At 40.9% G+C, this 18,261-nt stretch overlaps 1 protein-coding gene across 9 annotated transcripts in view; it reads left to right on the forward strand.

Moving 5' to 3' along the window:
* Positions 1 to 18,261, forward strand: part of CC2D2A (coiled-coil and C2 domain containing 2A) — a 135,519-nt gene that overhangs the window by 43,382 nt on the left and 73,876 nt on the right. For all 9 annotated transcript variants that reach the window (XM_060299172.1, XM_060299171.1, XM_060299174.1 and 6 more), the window contains 5 exons: positions 2,544 to 2,680; positions 3,286 to 3,417; positions 10,619 to 10,828; positions 11,767 to 11,873; positions 16,661 to 16,801. In XM_060299172.1, the coding sequence (XP_060155155.1) occupies positions 2,544 to 2,680; positions 3,286 to 3,417; positions 10,619 to 10,828; positions 11,767 to 11,873; positions 16,661 to 16,801 (727 nt within the window). The remainder of the gene's footprint in view (positions 1 to 2,543; positions 2,681 to 3,285; positions 3,418 to 10,618; positions 10,829 to 11,766; positions 11,874 to 16,660; positions 16,802 to 18,261) is intronic.

An 18,261-nucleotide genomic window follows, 5' to 3' on the forward strand; every position in this document is an offset into this window, starting at 1 on the left:
CTTTCCTGGGTCTCCCTTTGCTCTTTTTTCCCCCTGGAATTTCCTTTCCTCCTGAGAGTTCCTGAGGGATCCCCCTAGTTCCAGTGAGTCCTGCAGGAGTGCACCCCTCAGGCTGGGAAGGAGGCCTGAGCTTATCTTACTTGGAAGTTGGATTTCTTTTCATTTGTCCTGTTCTATTTAAGTTCCAATTAAATACTGAGCCAAAAGCAAATTATTGTTTCTTTTTGAGAGGTCATTTTGAATCAACTGTGTTCAAAGTATCATAATTTGCTGGACATCCCAAGTTTCTTTTTCAAGTAGGTAGCTGGCAAAAGTACCCAAGGATTTTAACTTTACAATAATAATAATAGTAATAATAATAGTGAATGCATTCTGTGCGTTGATTCCACCTGGTACTTTTCCAAATCCTTGATGTGTATCAACGAACGTGCCTCACCCACCCACCAGGGCTGGAGAAGTGACTTTTTGTCATGCCCATTTTACAGATGAAGAAGTAGAAGCTCAGAGGAGTTAGGGATCTGGCCCAAGACCATGAAGCTAGTAAAGCAAGGCAGGTCTCCAATCTAGGTGACCTGCTCCGGAGGCCACCCACGTGCACATGCATCCTGATGCTTCTTCGGGGAGAGAGGCGTCGCAGCAGCCTTAGCCAAGGAGGAGCTTCGTCACTTGGGTTTTTGCTCAGAGGATTCACTGTTAGTAGAGGCAGTGCAAGAGGCTTAGGGAGTCCTGGCTGCACTGCACTTGCTCTGAGCAGGGAATCGGGGCCTCCATTCCATGGAGGCGACCCCACGACCAAGCACAGAGACCCAGCTCTTCCTTCCTGAGGTCTGACCTTTAGCATGTTCCTCTATTCTCAGGTGCCTCACCTGAAGACAGGGGACAATGAAACTATCCTGCAAGGTGACTCTGGGCATTTATTTTTATTTTGAGCATTGAGGAAATAATATGAGTGAAGTGCCTATGTTGCGACTAGCACTTAGCAGGGGATCAAAAATAAGAACTTCTATTACTGTTGCTGTTTTCTTGTTACTGTTTAGAGAATGGTCTCCAAAGCAGAGTGAGTTCATCCCAGGGGTATAGGAAGAAAACATCAAGACTTCCACTTACATTTATTTTGAATCTCATCCTTTCCTAATTTAATTTTGTTTGTGCCATAGTGCATACATAATAAATAAACATACATATAATGAGCAAGTGCCCAAAAATGTTGCGATGAAAAGCTTTGAAGACCATTGGACTAGGGGTGGACTGACGTTTAGACTTGTGGATAGATGAGGTGGGGGACAGAAAAAAAGGTAAAACGATAGTTTGCTCCGCATTTTCTAAGGACCCAGAGATAGGTTTTCCTAGGAATACTGGTATTAGTTGTTTTTTGTGGATGGGTTTGGGATGCAGAGTGTCCAAATGGCCACACGCTGGAAAATTAGCAGATTCAGGAATTTGGGGTGTTTTAGAGTGAGATAATTATAAAACAAAAACAAGTCTCCACCTTTCATTGTTCATTGCCAAATTGCATCCTGACCTTCATGTCAGTAGCGGCCAGCTTCTCCTCTAGCCCACTCTGCTGAAGAAGCAGGCCCAGATGTCTTTTTGGAATTGCGGATCTGCTCAGTCACTCCCTGGCACGAGGTCTTCAGTGACCCCACCCCCTTGACCAGAACCCAAGCTCCTCTGAGACGTGCAGGGCTCTCCCGGCTCTCCCTCCTGCCTTCTGCTGACATTATCTCCAGGCACTGCTCCTGCCCTCGGCACCACTGCATTCTGGGTGTTTCTGTTTCCCACTCAGCACAGGCTGTTCCCTTGGGCAGACACACTTGCTCGTCCCATCACCAGCTCTTTCCTTCTCAATCTTCAGGAGGCAGTGCAAATGGAAAAGCCTGTTTTTCACCGCTCCATCTCAAGTCTATCCCCTTCCCGCCCTGCATTATTATCACAGGTGTTCTTTTCTTCACCGTGCTTACCATTCTCTGAAATCATCTTGTTCCGTCCTTTGTTGGCTGTTGCTGCCTGTCGCTCCCACTGACCCCACAGAGCCTCCTGAGCACCGGGCACAGGGAAGCTGTCAGCAAAGATCTGATCTGTGAACAGATCAAAGAGTGAGGGAGTAAATGAAGTCACGTTGACTCAAGTGAACTTTTTAATTTACAAAGCACTTCCTCATACTTTACTTCATTTAATTCTCCCAAGACCCCAAAGAAATAGATATTACAATCACTTTTGTATGAAAGGAAAGGGTTCAAAGAAGCATCTGGTCCAAATTCACTCTGCTGATGAGCCCAGGAGCAGCTCTTCTGATTTGGGTACCACAGTCCTCGCAGTGTGTGAGGCCACGCGGGTGAGTTAGGTGTAGAATATCCAACATGATACTGCGGGTAAACACATTCATCTTTCCCTTGGTCCTGCTTCCATAAATCAGTTTGGAGCATTTGCAGTTTCCAAGAACATAAGTAAAATCTCCGGTGGTGGTTTTCATTCACCAAATTGCGGTTTGAAACGTTCAGGTTGGCACTAATGAGGCTTGTATTTATTTATGAACTGTCTAGTGCCTACGTATAAAAAGCTTCCTGAGAATGTGCAGCCCAGGTACCCGGAAGACGAAGGCCTTTACATCGGGGCAAGACTGGAGGTGCCGAGAACCAACCAGAACATCATGGAGAACAGGTTGCTGGTGCAGGAGCCCGTAAGCTCTCAGCCCTGCTGCCTCATTGTAGCCCAGGAGGGATTCATGGATGCTCTTTATCCCATGGGCCATCACTGCAGCGTGGTACTCATTTCCTCCTGAGAGCGTCTGCACAGTGGTTCATTCTTCTTTTTTTTTTTTTTTTTCAATTTGTCCTCAATATGTTCAGTGGCCCTCAAACATCACACCCTCTCCTCTGCTCAAATCCCATCTTCTGCAAGCTGGAGTCAGGCTCCTCCTGTTAAATCCGATATTGGCAACCTTTTCCCAATTCACAGAAATTTTTAATCGTCCAAAGATAGAATGTTCTCAATTGTTTTTCTCCTTAGTGGCCTTTCTTAATTTTTGACAAATAGAAAATACATTTTTCTTAAACAATCTTTTAATTTTTTTCTTAAACTTTTTTTGAGGAGAGAAGGTTGAAAACTATATCTTAAATTAATTCTGGGGGCATTAGTGAAAACTCAATTTCTAATGGAAACAGAGACTTTAAAATATTTACCGGGCAGGGGGAAGGTGCATGAAATACGTATGTTGACAGAGAATTTCCCTGCAAACGCTGTTTATTTTGTAAACCATTTTCTGTCCCTCTGCTTGATCCCTAGGGGAGGAGATGGTTCGGAGATGATGGAAGAATCCTAGCACTGCCAAACCCCATCAAGCCATTTCCTTCAAGACCACCCATGCTGACACAGGAGCAAGACATTAAGGCAGAACTCGAAACACTGTATAAAAAGGTAAACCTCTCTCCCCATTTTTAATACATAAATTTGCTTGAAAGTGCTTTGCTTTTTGAATAGATTGGAATGATGAATTTGCAACATTCTATTTTGACTTTTTTTTTAATAATTCACTATCTTACACATGCAAAGCAAACAGCAGGCATATTATATAAGAGTGAGTCTCCTGCCCTCACCAAATCCCTTCTTAAACAAGGAATGAGTTTCCCAGGTAGGAATGGCTAGGTCAGCGTCTTTATTCACATAACCAGGTTAGCTACCCTGATTTTTTTTCTTTTCTCTCTGTCATCTCACATACACTGCAGGATTATTTCCCCCTCATTTTCTCTTTATTATATAACTGGAGATTTTCTATCCTTGCGAATCCTTTTTATGGTATGTTCCTCAGCTCTGGTACCACGCTGCCTGATTTGAGTCCTGGCCCTGTCACTCACTGGGCGAACTTGGCTCTCCCCGTCTCTGTGCTGCGATTTCTCCATCTATAAAATGGGAGTAATGATAGCATCTGCCTCCTGGGATTGTTGTGCAGATGGTTAAGATAATACATAAAAGTGCTTCAAACAGAGCTCAGTGAGGGCTGGCTGGTGTTGAATAGACAGTTGTCTGCTTTCAAATTTAATTATATTGCTCTTGCTTTCCTGAAATGTCCAGCAAGGATCACCTCCTTCAGAAACTCGTGTAATTATTTCAACACTGCTAGTGTGAAAGAGAATAAGGGGATATAAGATCATTCTATATAGCTATAGAGAGGCGTGTTGAACAGGGAAGACACAGGCCCAAGTCAGAGAATCTGAGCAGTTGGGTGTCCTACTGGGTTGTGCTTCGGGAAGCTCCCTTGACCACTCTGGAGCTGTTTCCTTAATTGAAAAATCTTCATCATCTCTACCTCATACGATTTTTGTGAGTATTGAGGTGATGTATCTGTTTGCACTTTTTTTAATGAATTTCTATAAAATATTGCTATTACAGACAAATAGTAATGAGTGACTACTTTGTGCAGAAATGTGACCCTGGGAGTAGGTTTACAAAACAAGCATAAACCGAAGTCCTAGTCCATGCGGGATTTATCATCTACTTGCTTATATGACAAAGATACATGCTATAATTAGTGATCCAGACAATATCGTCTTATGCATGTGTAATAATCCATCACCTTATCTCTTCATCCATCCAACCATTTCAGCAAGAAACACTGATATAATGAAGCAAAAAAATATGGGTTAAAGTTAGAAAATAGAAGAGTAATTACTATGGAGAGTAGGATCTTGAGGGAGCCAATTAAGATTAATCTTATATGTCTCCTTTAGAAGTTCTGAGCTAATTGGGAAATGCACAGGAATCAGAGAGGGATGCAGGTTTCAGCTGCAACTAAGGATAAAGCTGGAGAGCAGAATGCTGCTTGGACACAAGACCAATTGGGCTTCCGGCTCCATCTCCCAAGAGTTCTGTCCCCCCATCCAGAGAAGGGCCCCAATGAGTTCACCACGTGGACTGCCATGGAGAACCCACGGGGCCAGTGAGCAGGCTCTCGGGAGAGAGCTGAGAAGGGACAGCCAGAGGCCACCGGTTACTCTGCACAGCAAAGAATTTGGACCAATGGATCTTGGGCTCCAGTTGACTCTCTAATCAAGCAGTCTTCCTTCTCTTTTGGGAAGGAGCCAGTGGGGATGCGAGAGTGGGGAGAGCACAGAGAGTTTCCTCCCAATACTTTTGAGAGGGGAGACCTTCCTATCTTGTGCGCAGAAACAGGAAAGTAGAGGAAAATAATAGTTCCACTACGAGGGGCTGGTCATCCTGCATCACAGAGCAAAAGTTAGAGAAGGGAGAACTCTAACGGGGCTGAAGTCTTCCAAGGTCATTTCATAGAAAGTTAGGCTTCAAACATAGCAAAGCATAGAGACTCTGTCAGCGTGCCTAAGAAAGAAGCAAAGGTTATATTAGAGGTTATAAAGAGGTAGGAATAACCTCTTTGTTTCTCCTCCCTCTTTGTTTCCTACCTCTTTATTATTCCTACCTCTTTGTTTCTCCATAACAGGTTGCCTGTTAATTTCACTGTTGATTTGTATACCTCAGTCTTTTTTTTTAATGTGTTTATGGAACTTTCTAGTAATTCAAACAACAATGCATTTCTTTCAGAGTTAATTTTTTACAGTTCTATTGATTTACTAACTTTCACCTTTTCTTACATTTATTCAGGTCTATCTGATGCCAAAACCCATTTTTTCTCCTCTCTGTTCCATGTAATAGGCTTGCCTTTAAGAAGCAGTGTTAAATGCATATGACCTATATTTTCAGTCTAATGTCCAAACATACCTTATATCTGGGAGTTTTGACATGATGCAGGAGCAGAGAAATAGATAAACAGGCAGTGATTGTTTTATTCATAGATCATTAATCTATCTTCGCTCTCCTTCCTCCACTACCCTGAGAGTAACAAAGGGCAAATACTGTTTTATTCCTCTTCTAACCCTCGCACTTGGCAGGAAGCCTGGCATGTAGGAATGCCTTAGTAAAAGTGTGAATTGAATATCATTTAAATGACTCAGTTGAGCTGAATGAATCTAGAAGAAATTCCTTGTTTTCTACTCCTCTCCTTAACTCGGCTGTCTCTCCTGTAAAACAGTAGCCCTCTTAGAGCCTGGCTTCATCCTGGCAACTAAATGATGGAAAACCAAGTCGGTGTGCTAGATCAGGAATTGGCAATTGATGAATTTACACTTCAGAGCTCTCAGGTCTGATGCTAACCCAGCAGGACTGACCAAACCCATCCTGGATGGGAGTCAAGCCTGGCTCTTCTTTGATTAGACTGCCAATTCAAATGAGGGAGTGTATGTCCTCTTATTAGATAAATTACGAGGTTTATTTAGAAGGGAGTTGGTATTCAGCCCTCCTTCTTTGAACATTTTCCTTAATTACAGAGGGAAAAGAAGTAGTTTTTAAAAGCGAAATATTCTGCTGCTACTAAACTGAGATTCTTTTTTAGAGACCATTAAAGATAGAGAAATGCAAAAAGATTAGATATTGTGCAAAGAACAAAGTTAAACCTCAAATGAGAAAGATTGCAATTTAATACCTCGTAAGAAGTAACTAACCCAAAAATAAAAAGTAAAAATTCCAAATGAGACATTGCAGGTAAAACATAAACAGTATTATGCAGTTTGCTTAAGCATAATAGCAAAGTAAGTTTAGGGTTGCTGAAAGCTGTTCCAACAGCCTCCTTCCTCCCTCCCTCCCTCCCTCCCTCCCTCCCTCCCTCCCTTCCTTCCTTCCTTCCTTCCTCCTGCCTTCCATCCTACCTATCCTCCTGCCTTTCTTCTTTTCTTTTTAATTCTTTCCGTCCTCAACTGAGTCTACTATATTCTTAGTTGTGCTAAACTCTGGAAACTCAGAGGTAGCAACATTCAAACTTGGCCTTAGAGAGACTTTGTGCCTAGTGGGGGGAGACAGAAATGTCGTCAAGTGTTAAAGGCACAGTGATTAGAAGTCAACATGGCATTCCCAGGGACATATGTGTAGCTGCCTCCTCTTTTTTCAAAACTGCACACTAATCTGAGGAATTTAGCCTAATTCCAACCTCCTTGTTCATCACAACATGATAGAACTATTACTTTCCCCTTCCACTATTCTCAGCCATTTTTCACAGAAGCATTGGTCCCCTACTGTGTAATGAGCACTGCAGTAGTCAGCACTCTTTGGGTTGCAAGTGACAGAAACCCACTGCAAACTAGCTTAAGCAAAGAGAGAACTTGGTGGCTTACAAAATTGGGAAGGATCTGGAGATAAATCACAAAATGAAGGAGGGGCTTTAGGAACTAGGACTCTGGGACCGGGGACTCTGTGCCAGCAGGTGTCTCTCTCTGCCTTTCTTTCTCCTGGTTCTCCTTGAATGTTGACTGGTCTCCTTCTCTCCTGTTGTAGGCAGGCCAGAATTCTCCATGTGTTAGGACCCTTGATAACCTAAGCTTAGAAACTCCAGAGGAAAGGGATCATATCTTTCCCCAAGGTTCACATTATCAACACCAAGGACAAACTAGTCAGTTTTAAGTGGGACATATGCCCCCCCACACCAACCTCATGTCATAGAGATATACCCAGAAGATGGAGAATGAGAAAGCTTCCCAGAGAAGACCAGAACAACAGCTATAGAATCTACTGCAGGCTCTGGGCTGGATTCAGGTTCTGTTGCTATTATTTTCCCAGGACAAATATAGAAACTTTTATTTTAATTCCACCAATGATTATTCTTTTTCTGTCCAACCTTAAAAATTCTGTCTCCATCGGCAAGCATCTCTGAACACACTGAGAACATCAGCAGATAATCCATGTACATCACCTCTGATAGTTTGCGTTTTCAGTTTTCCACTGAAGACTGAAGAATCAAATCAATTTCAAAATTAAAATAATATACCTTATAAATATTATTTATTTTTAGGAGAAAGTTTTTGTACTGTTTTCATGATAGTTTTCAGAAAAGAAAACAGATACAACAGAAAGAAAGACAAGAGACTAGGGGTCTTTCTCCCTAATAGGAAGAGAGTTGGGGGTCTTTTGAGCAGTCTAACCCAATGCCCACCAGGAGTCCTGGAAGCTTTTTCACTTGGTTGAGCTGAGCTGAAGGCAGAGACCAGCAGCAATCATTTAAACATGGGCTAATGAAGATTTGGGGGAGGAGACACGAAGTACAGCTGACCTAGGTAACATTAGGACCATACTACCGACATTACTTACTCATACTAAGAAGAGTACAAGATGGAACCTGAGGGCCACACCCTGAGCGACTTCAGAACTCTGTAACCCATGGTAAGAGGAACAGCAAAGCAAGGACCAGCAGGAGCCAGACAATTACAGAGGAACTTTCCGTCAGGTCTGTGGATTGATGTTTAGTGGTACACATCTTTGTGAGGTGGGAATTTTTAAATTCATCCAGGTGGTCAGTGTGACAGTAAGACACAGAGTCACCACATGAAGATTAAAAGCCTCTAACACGAATGCAGGTTATAACTGGATACTTTTGCTTGAATGAAAGAAAAGAGATGGGCCGCCATTGTTGCGGTGTGAAGTGTAAGGATATTAATCTCAAAATTAGGACTTTCATAAGGTACAAAATATTGGAATATGACCCCTGTCGGGATGGGCTTTCCTCCCTGTAAATCCAAATGGAAGCTCAATTCAGCATATTTTGGAAGGTACTGAGGTATAGTCAATGCACTCTTATTCAAGCATAGCATATTTGTAAACACATCCCAGTTTTACAAGAACATTTTTTAAAAATAAAAAATCTATAGGTCTTCTCATCAAAAAAACAGACAATGTTATTTTATAGAAAAAACTTATCCTTTTATGAAAACATAGGGTACACTGTACAGGCGTCCTATAGGAAATCATAAGTTCTAAATATACATTAATTGTCTACTAATTCAGGGGAAAATAAGTATGAGATTGAATGGCTAAAAGGAAATATACTCATATATCCTTACTCGTGAATACTGGTACAAAGCAGGCAACAAGACAACCCAACAACAAATTTACTGGTAAATGAAGACTCATGTGTATATGCTTTACTCTAAGTGCAAATACTGGCACTATTTCAATGACTAATAGTAACTGAAAAGCAGATCACACTATATAACATGAGAATACATTTCTGGACATGTATACATATACATACACACAGTGTGACCTGTTTTCCATACTTAGTCTGATGGGGAGAATGTTAGGATCTTGTGATGCAGGATTCTAACTCTGGAGCCCCCTCTTCCAGTTTCCATCCCTCCCTCTGCACATCTCAGACTTCATCCTTCCTGCCCCAAGTTATAAAGATCACACCCCATTTTTCCCCTTTCAATCTATTGCTGCTCGCAGACAGGCCTCACTACGTTGTAGGCAACCAAAAATCTCTATGGAATTGTTGCAGGAAGGGGGACCCCTTCCAGGGCCCAAGCATGGGCTCTTGTCTAATGGCCAGCAGTTCCCTAACAGAATGAACTAGGTGATATGTGTGAAGTGCTTTATATGATGCCTAGTGACCTACAAAATGCCAACTGGATCTTTTTCCTCAGCCTCCCATTTGTACGATAAAGAGATAGAGGCACGGAGATGTGTAGTGACTTGCCCAAGGTTCCAGAGCAAGTTAGAGGTGGAGCCACAGCTAGAATCCAAGGCTTCTGACCCCAGTTCAGCATCTTTACATAATACCATGAAGACGAATTAAATGAAGAGATTCCTGAACACGTTACCCGCAATTAACATCGGATAGATGCTTCACTTCTGACGAGAATATTTGCAGCTTCCAATTTACCTCATAACTTATAAATAATACATTTGGGCCACATAATCTTTTCTAGATAACATAAATAGCTTCCAAAAACTCCTCTCTGCAAAGGGGAGGATCGAGTGAAGTGTGTCAAACCCCACATCCTGACTGTAGTCAATGTCTATGACAAGGAGAGAACATGAAGACACAAAATCAAAAAGGTGTCCTCCCCACCTTGGAGCTCTGCAACCTCCAAAACTAGTCACCTACAAGCAGCAGTGATCAACATAGAATATCTTGATGAGTTTAAGGAAGAAAAACAGAGATTTATCTGACACTCTGTACACCAAGTGATCCAGGAAAGTCCCAGTGGAAATTTCCACTCCTGTTTTCTACACACTCAGCTGCCCCAACTATCTCTTCCTCTGTTATTTTGCAGACTGACTTTCTTCTTCCCAGGAAAACTAGGTGCCCGCCTGAAGCTCGGTTCAGTATGTTAGTCTCTGGCTGTTGTCTACAAACTAAAAACTTCTCCACGTGGAGAGTATATCTATGATCCAAATAATGATCAGTTTGGATTAGAATCTATGCTTCTCTCATTAAAAGAATTTCAAGGTCACCAGCTGCAAAGCCCCAAATTTCCAGGAAATGGGATAGTCGCATGACAAAGATTAGGGCAATGACTCAGTAGAGATAAACCCTAAAAGACCTAGGAAAGCAAGATTGAAATGATTTCTTTTCTCACTCCTTGTCCTTCATTTTACTTTTCAAGTGTTCAGAAAAGGGCAGGCCCCTAAAACCCCAGGGAACAGGGAATGGAGCAAGGTTCTCCTGGCTTGATTAGGGTAGGAAATATTTTGCATCTGACTTTTCCCATTGCACATCAGATCAGTATCTAGGAAGTGCTTTAACTGTGTTTCCCCTACACTCTGCTCTCTTTGGCAGGCAGTAAAATACATCCACAGAAGTCAGCATTTGATTGGATCTGGAGACCCTCCTGGAAATTTCCAACTGGACATTGATATTTTGGGGTTAATCTTCACACATCATCCCTGTTTTAGCCGAGAGCATGTTTTGGCAGCCAAACTGGCCCAGTTATATGACCAGTACCTTGCAAGACGCCAGAGACACAAGGCACAATTTCTTACCGACAAGGTACCCGTGATCTCTTCCATGCCAATTGTTGAGGGGGTTGGTTCTCCTGAGGAGCCCAAACAACAAAAATACCTTCTAGCAGCAAATGCTCGTGTGCTTCCTTCATGTTCCCTCTGTCTAGGATATGATGTGTTGACCTACCTAGAGGCAAAAGAAAGGATACGACCATGTACATTTAACCTGTACAAATTCAGTGGCACACACTTGGTTGAAAGAACGATTCCTGCAAACAGAGCAAGGGATCTCGCCCACTGGCAGTGGGTAGCTGTGTCTTGCTTACGTGATCTCATATGATGAGACAATTCATGGCCTGAGAATCTCTGTGTCCTTAGAGACATTCTCATTGTTATATGTAATTTACCCTAACATGGTACCTAAACAAGTCAGTTGTTTCAACGTAAGGAAATGTCTACCCATTTTGGATTTACTTCTAATGTGACACTGTCCCATGGGATCTCCATGGGTAGTTTTGACTATAGACAACTTTTGCCCTGACTTTAAAACCTTACTACCCAAATAAGAGATAACGCCACAATATCTCCTCCTATAGGTCTATAATTTTATGCTCTCTTTATATCACAAGAATGTCGTTATATGTCCAGGCCCCAGAGAGACCCCCACCCCACCTTGAAAGAAAACTTGTTTCTGAGACAGTAGAGTAAAAGTAGCATCTGTCATGAGCAGCTGGGTCTGGGCCACAGAACAAGGATGGACACACACAGTTCTTTATTATTCCTTTTTTTTTTTTTTTTTAATAGAAGCAATAGCTGTCTGTCAAAATTCACTTCAGTGAAAGCATGGAGATGGCTGGATGCTTGCACATCCCTTCACAGGTTGCTGACATCATTTTGCCCTGGAGAAGTGGGTGGGTCCAAGCCCATCACTTGTAGTAAGGAGTAGAGCTTCTAACTCAGATCTTGTATCCATATCTTTTCTAGCTCCAAGCTCTAAGAAATGCTGTTCAGATGGGCCTTAACCCAGCAAAAACTCCTAAGTCTCTTGAAACAACCCAAAAAACCATCAATGAGTATAAATCTGAAATTCGGTGAGTAAAATCTATAACTACTGCTTTTTTTCCCCTGTACACATTGAGAGTTTATTTTTTCAGAGTTTTTCTGAATGCACTGCATACATTAAGCCAAATGAAATAACGATATATGTCGATCATATTAACACCAAATTTGAAGTCCAAAAAATGAAAGAAGACGGGAGGGCGCACAGGGGGAATAGGGTAACTTGCACACTCTGCTAGTGTAAACAAATATTGCTACAGCCACCACTTCAGAGAGCAGCCTGTCCAGAGACGAGCAAGGAGTTGAAAATGCCAGCAGACTAGGACCCGGCAATTCTGCTTCAGACACATGTACTCCAAGGAGCTGTGTGCACATGTGCACTGGACATGTGTGCAAGCATTTCACAGCATCACTTACAAGAGTAAGAAGCTAGAGATAACCCCACACCAGAATGAACCCATCTGCTTCAATCTTTAAATGAAAGTCCCTCCCACAGTGAGAAGGACCAGATTAGATCTGCGTATATCGTGGATAAAATAGTGTTGAATAAAAAAATCAGTTGTAAGAGGACACTTGCTGTGTGATACAGGTCACAAGCCCTAAAGAGCATCTGAAACAATACTCATGTGTTCCAAGTACGCACATGTGTGTTACATACAGACGGAAAAGACACACATGCCAGTTTCTTCCTCCAGGGAGGGAGAGAAGGGGATGGAATGGAGAGGTCTTCAAATGGAACTCTAACATTGCAAAACAAACAAACAAAAATTCTGAGTAAATGTGAAAAAATGTTAGTAAGTGTCATATTATTTATTATATGTGCTCTTCTATATCTTGAAATTTTTCATAATTAAAATTCAAAAATTAAAACCCTGATCATTGCCAAACAATAAGGAAACATACAATGTAGAATGTGAACATTTATTCTAGAGTCCTATTTCTCAGGGAAAATCATGGGTAACAGTTTTTTGCTAGTTCTTCCACATATATATACATGTGTGTATACATATATATACACAGATGTGTTTACGTGTATATATTTTACTTTTTTAAAGAATCACATTGCATTTACCACCTTGCAGCTTGCTTTTTTATGTAAAATGCATCTGAGACCTTTTCCTATCATAGTACATCTAGGTCTATATCATTGTTTAAGAGCTGACATTATATAGATTTTACATTCCCCATTAATAGGTATTTGTATTATTCCTATTTTTTATTACTTTAAGTTGTACTCTAACACTCCTGTATGTATATATTTGTGTACCTGTATAAGTATTTCCACAGAATAAATTCTTAGAACAGGAATTAATAAATCAAGGGGTTTATCATTTTTAATTTTTATTGGAGTATAGTTGATTTACAATGTCATGTTATTTTCTGCTGTACAGCGAAGTGAATCAGTTACACATATACATATATCCACTCTTTTTCAGATTGTTTTCCCATATAGATCATTACAGAGTATTAAGTAGAGTTCCCTGTGCTATCCAGTAGGTCCTTATTAGTTATCTATTCAAGGAATTTAAATGTATACTTTTCTCTTCACAATCTGCCCTTGAGTTGGAAATTCTCCTACCAAAGTGAAAATTAGTGATGTTTGTATACTATAGTTGTAAAAGTGTGAGGAGTATGTTTAAAAATGAAAATTCTTATTTATGTTAAAAGAAAAGCACATTGCCTCCTCCTCGTGAAAGTAATTTTTGTTTTAGTATACACTGAGTAAGAAAAAGTGACAAAAAGCTACTCTGGATACAATGAAGGTTTGATATGGAATTGCATTTATTAATCAGTATTTGAGAAACAGTAGCAGAATTGTGTGTGAGTCCTACAGACCATGCCAGGTGGACCCATGGATCGCAGACCCATTGCAAACATCCTGCCACCCCTGGAGATGGAAACCACTGAGATTCAGCATTTCTGATGCAGTGAAAGAGTGGATTTTAGTCCTTTACTGACTTTTCACATGGTGGAAAAGCAAATTCTAAGCAGATGGTTTGTTCCTGGATATCTCATCAAGCGGACCTGTTCCCTGAAGCCCCCTGGGAGCTGCTGATGAGCCAGCTGCCTTGGAGCCCACCCCTGGGTATCTGATAGGTCCCAGGTTGGGGCAGCTAACCTCAGCCAGTGACGCATTTTCCATCTTATTTTCCGTAAGTGGCATCATGACCACATTGCTCGTCCTCTGCACTGGAACCAGGCTGTATTAAGAAAGGAAACATGGGTGTTCGTGCAATACAGGGGAACACTTTATTTAACCCTCTCCTGGATCTTCACCCTCACATATGCTCAATCTTGAACAAATAACAAGTCTAGGATCTCAGATCCCCATCCAGCTACACTTTATCCCTGTATTTCCCTTCACAGCCAAACTTCTGGCAAGTATTTACTAATAAGTATTTTAAATGTAAATTTGGTAAGTACTGCTGTCTCTACTCCCTCCCCTCCCCTTCACTGTCCAGTCTAGCCTCTTTCCTGCGCCCACCTTTGCCCTGAGGCTGATCTTGCCACAGTCCTGGGGAACCTCCGTGTTGCTAAGCAGAAGGGGACCTCTCAGCCCCCCTGGTACTTGGCATTGGGCACTGTCCCCACAGGGTGCCACACACCACCCTCTCTCAGATGCCCTCACCCCTCTTCGGCCACCTGTCCTTCCCACTATCCTTTGCCTAATCTTCCTTCTTTGCCCAGCTTCTAAATGTTCAGAGTTCCTCCCAGGATTTTTTTATTTTTAATCTTTTGTTAATCTGCACTTTCTCCTGAGATGAATCCAGTCCTGTGGTTTTAAATATCATCTAGATGCCAATGTGGCTCCCAAAGTTTCACCTCTGGGCTGGACTCCTTTCCACACTCCAGACCCCATCTACATCAGGCTTCAGAAAAGTGTTACCCAATCCAAAAATGGGCAGAAGGGGGCTTCCCTGGTGGCCCAGTGGTTGAGAATCTGCCTGCCTATGCAGGGGACATGGGTTCGAGCCTTGGTCTGGGAAGATCCCACATGCCGCGGAGCAACTGGGCCCCTGAGCCACAACTACTGAGCCTGTGCGTCTGGAGCTTGTGCTCCGCAACAAGAGAGGCCACGATGGTGAGAGGCCCGCGCACCGTGATGAAAAGTGGCCCCCGCTCGCCACAACTAGAGAAAGCCCTCGTACAGAAACTAAGACCCAACACAGCCAAGAATAAATAAATAGATTTAAAAAGAAAAAGAAAAGTGTTACCCAGCTCCCTAATCATAGTTGCCTTTTCCTCTTCCTCCATAGTCTGGCAACAATCTAATTAAATATTCTTTCGCGATTCTTTGCTTCTCTAGCTCAGAGGTCAAATTTTACTTGCTAAGCGTTCTTTTTAGCATTTCTGAGAAACTATCTTGTCAGGGACTAAAAAAGGAAGTAGAAAATATATCAGAAAGGCTTAAGGTGTCATATAACTCAGTAAAATAATTTTATATTGCAGTGTTTTTTAAAGGAGGCAGGAGAGATAGCTGCTAAAGGCATAAGAGAAGAACAGATCACTAGGTAATGACAGATAATATTTGTGGACCACTTACCAGATGTCAGACATGGTTCTAGTATTAATTAACTCGTTTACTCCTCCCAACAAGCCTGTGAAATAAATTCTGTTATCATCTCTACTTTCAGATAAGGCATGGAGAAGTAAAATAGTTTGCCCAAGGCCGGCTAGAACCAGGATTTAAATCTGGGTATCTTGGTTCCCACATCTGTGCCCTTAACCAGAATGCTTTACTGCTCCTCAAGAAGAATGTTTCTTATTCTAGTTCATTGCCTCCTAGCTTTTCTAAGGTCTTCCGAGAGTCCCAAATCTTGGCTACCCAACCGCTAACTGGCCATCAGCTTCTACCAGCTTCCTTTTCCATGACACCAACTGAATGATCAGAAACCTAGACCTCTGTGTTTCTCTGCACCATCTCCAGACTAAGTCATCACAAGCACAACCAACTTCCAGACACAGGCCTTCCTTCTGGAGTTCAGGAGGTGACGATTCATGAAACACTGTGGCTATGGTTTCCTAGGGCACTCTGTCAGTCATTTATCTATGTGTCTGTCTCCTGAGCCAAGCTATAAACTCCCTGAGAACAGAGACACCTACTATCTCCTAGGAACCACTTCTGAATCCCCTGGAATGACACCTGATACTTGCCCAAGAAAAAAAAAATCTAATTAATTAACTAACTAATGGTATAATAGAGTACATTTGGCTATTATTTGTAGAGGGGGCTTAAAGTAAGGCATTAAATAATTCCCAAACACTTTAAATAATATCAATCACAATGAAAGCATTTTCAAAAGAAGCCTCTTCAAAGCAAGCCAAAAATATGGCTAATCTAGTCAGCACTGAAAACTCACCAAGGGATGTAGTAACATTACTTCATCTCCTAAACGTAGGACTGGTGATTAGTGTTAACACAGGCAGACTTTAATATACTTGTTAACTGGCACAGCAACATAATTTCCTGTTTATCATAGTTTAGTCCATGAGAACTACGTTTACTGGGCCCCTTATTTTTATAATTTCAAAAGTGGCTGTTTAAGATTGCACAGTATTAATGAGAATTTTAAATGGTAATTTAGTTTAATTGAAGTCAGATTCTACTAGAGAAAACAAAATCAAATAACCTATAAAAACAGACCAGCATCCTATTGACTTCAAATTTGCATTCATATTTTTGGTTTTCTAGTACTAAAGAAATATCATAGCTGTGAAATTAACTATACAATCACTATAGCATTACTAGTTTCTTTTCCTAATTTGCAAACACACCTAAATAACTTTAAAATATATATCCATGTATTATATCTTGTAGGCAAACAAGAAAACTGCGTGATGCTGAACAAGAAAAAGATCGAACATTGCTTAAGACCATCATAAAAGTCTGGAAAGAGATGAAATCCCTTCGAGAGTTCCAGAGGTTTACAAATACACCCTTGAAACTTGTTTTGAGAAAGTAGGCTTTTTTCAAAAATTGTTTTATTGGGTTATATCATGCATAGGGGGAAATGTATTAAACATAGATACAATTTTTAAAATAATTTTAAAAATAATAATTACAAATGAATAACCATGTGCAACTCCCCAAGTTAAGAACTAGAACATTACTAGTATCTGAGCATCCCCCATGTTCCTAACCCCAATTACATGTCCTCTGTCCCAGAAGTAACCATTTTCTGGACTTTTATGATCAGCGTTTCCTTGCTTTTAGTTAATAGCTTTGCCATCTATGTGTAATCTCTAACACTTAGTCTAATATTGCCTGTATCTGACTTTTCCATAAGTGAAAGTATATTGTGTGTATGCTTTAGTGAACACACACCTGTTTCTTTTCTTCAATACCACTGGAGATTCATCTCCTTTTCGGCACACAGTTGTAGTTAATTCTCTTTGCTCTATAACACTTCATTATATGAATATAACAAAATTTGTCTATTTTACTGTTGATTGACATTTGAGTTGATTCCATTTTTCAGCTGTTATAGACAGCATTTCTTTTCTTTTTTTTACATTTTAAAAGAATGAATTTTATTTCTCAAAATTGTTATAAAAATGTTACTCAGTTTTCAAGTACAATTCATCATTTCTTAAGTGCCCACTCTGTCATGCGTTGTGCTAGACTCTTGGGCTACACTGATGAAGGAGATAAACATCATCTCTTTCCTCCCAGAGCTTCCAGTTTGGGAGTGAAGGGGACACAGACAATGAAATCAGACGGCACTTTTATAGACGTTTTTGTATGTGTCTTTTTAGGGTACGTGTGCCTAAGTTTTCCAGAAATATACCTGGAAGTGGAATTGTCGAGTCTTAGGGGATGTGCTTCTCCAAATACTTATACGCTGGTTGCAGACACTTTTCCAGAGTGTTTGTGCTGACTTTCAGTTTGACCAGTGTTCCTATGGGTCCACGTCACCCATATCAGCCCTATCACCTGATGTTGTCAAACATTAACATTTTGCCAATCGGATGGCGTGTTTTAATTTATATTTCTTATGCATGAATTGGCCATTTTGAATTCCTCTTTTTCAAAGTGTCTGTTCAAGACTTTTGCCAATTTTTGAACTGGATTGTTTGTCCTTTTATCTGTTCCATTATTTGTAGAAGTTTGGTATATATCCTGAACATGAGACCTTTGTCCACGTGTGTTGCAGAAATCTTCTGTAGTTGTCTTTTTAGTAGTTTGCTGCTTTTTGAAGAATAGTAATTCTTAATTTTAAAGAGGTAGAAAATATTAGTCTTTTCTGATCAGTGCTTTTTGTTTGAAGAAATCCTTCCCCTGAATCAAGTAGATATACTACTATATTGTCTCCTGTAATCTTCATATTAATGAAGATTAATCTTTCAAATTCCAAATTCAATTTGGAATTGATCTTTGTGTGTGGTGTGGAGAAAGTATGCTTTGATAATATTTATGCA

The sequence above is a fragment of the Globicephala melas genome, chromosome 5 (assembly GCF_963455315.2).
Source record: "Globicephala melas chromosome 5, mGloMel1.2, whole genome shotgun sequence".
In the NCBI taxonomy this organism is placed as follows: Eukaryota; Metazoa; Chordata; class Mammalia; order Artiodactyla; family Delphinidae; genus Globicephala; species Globicephala melas.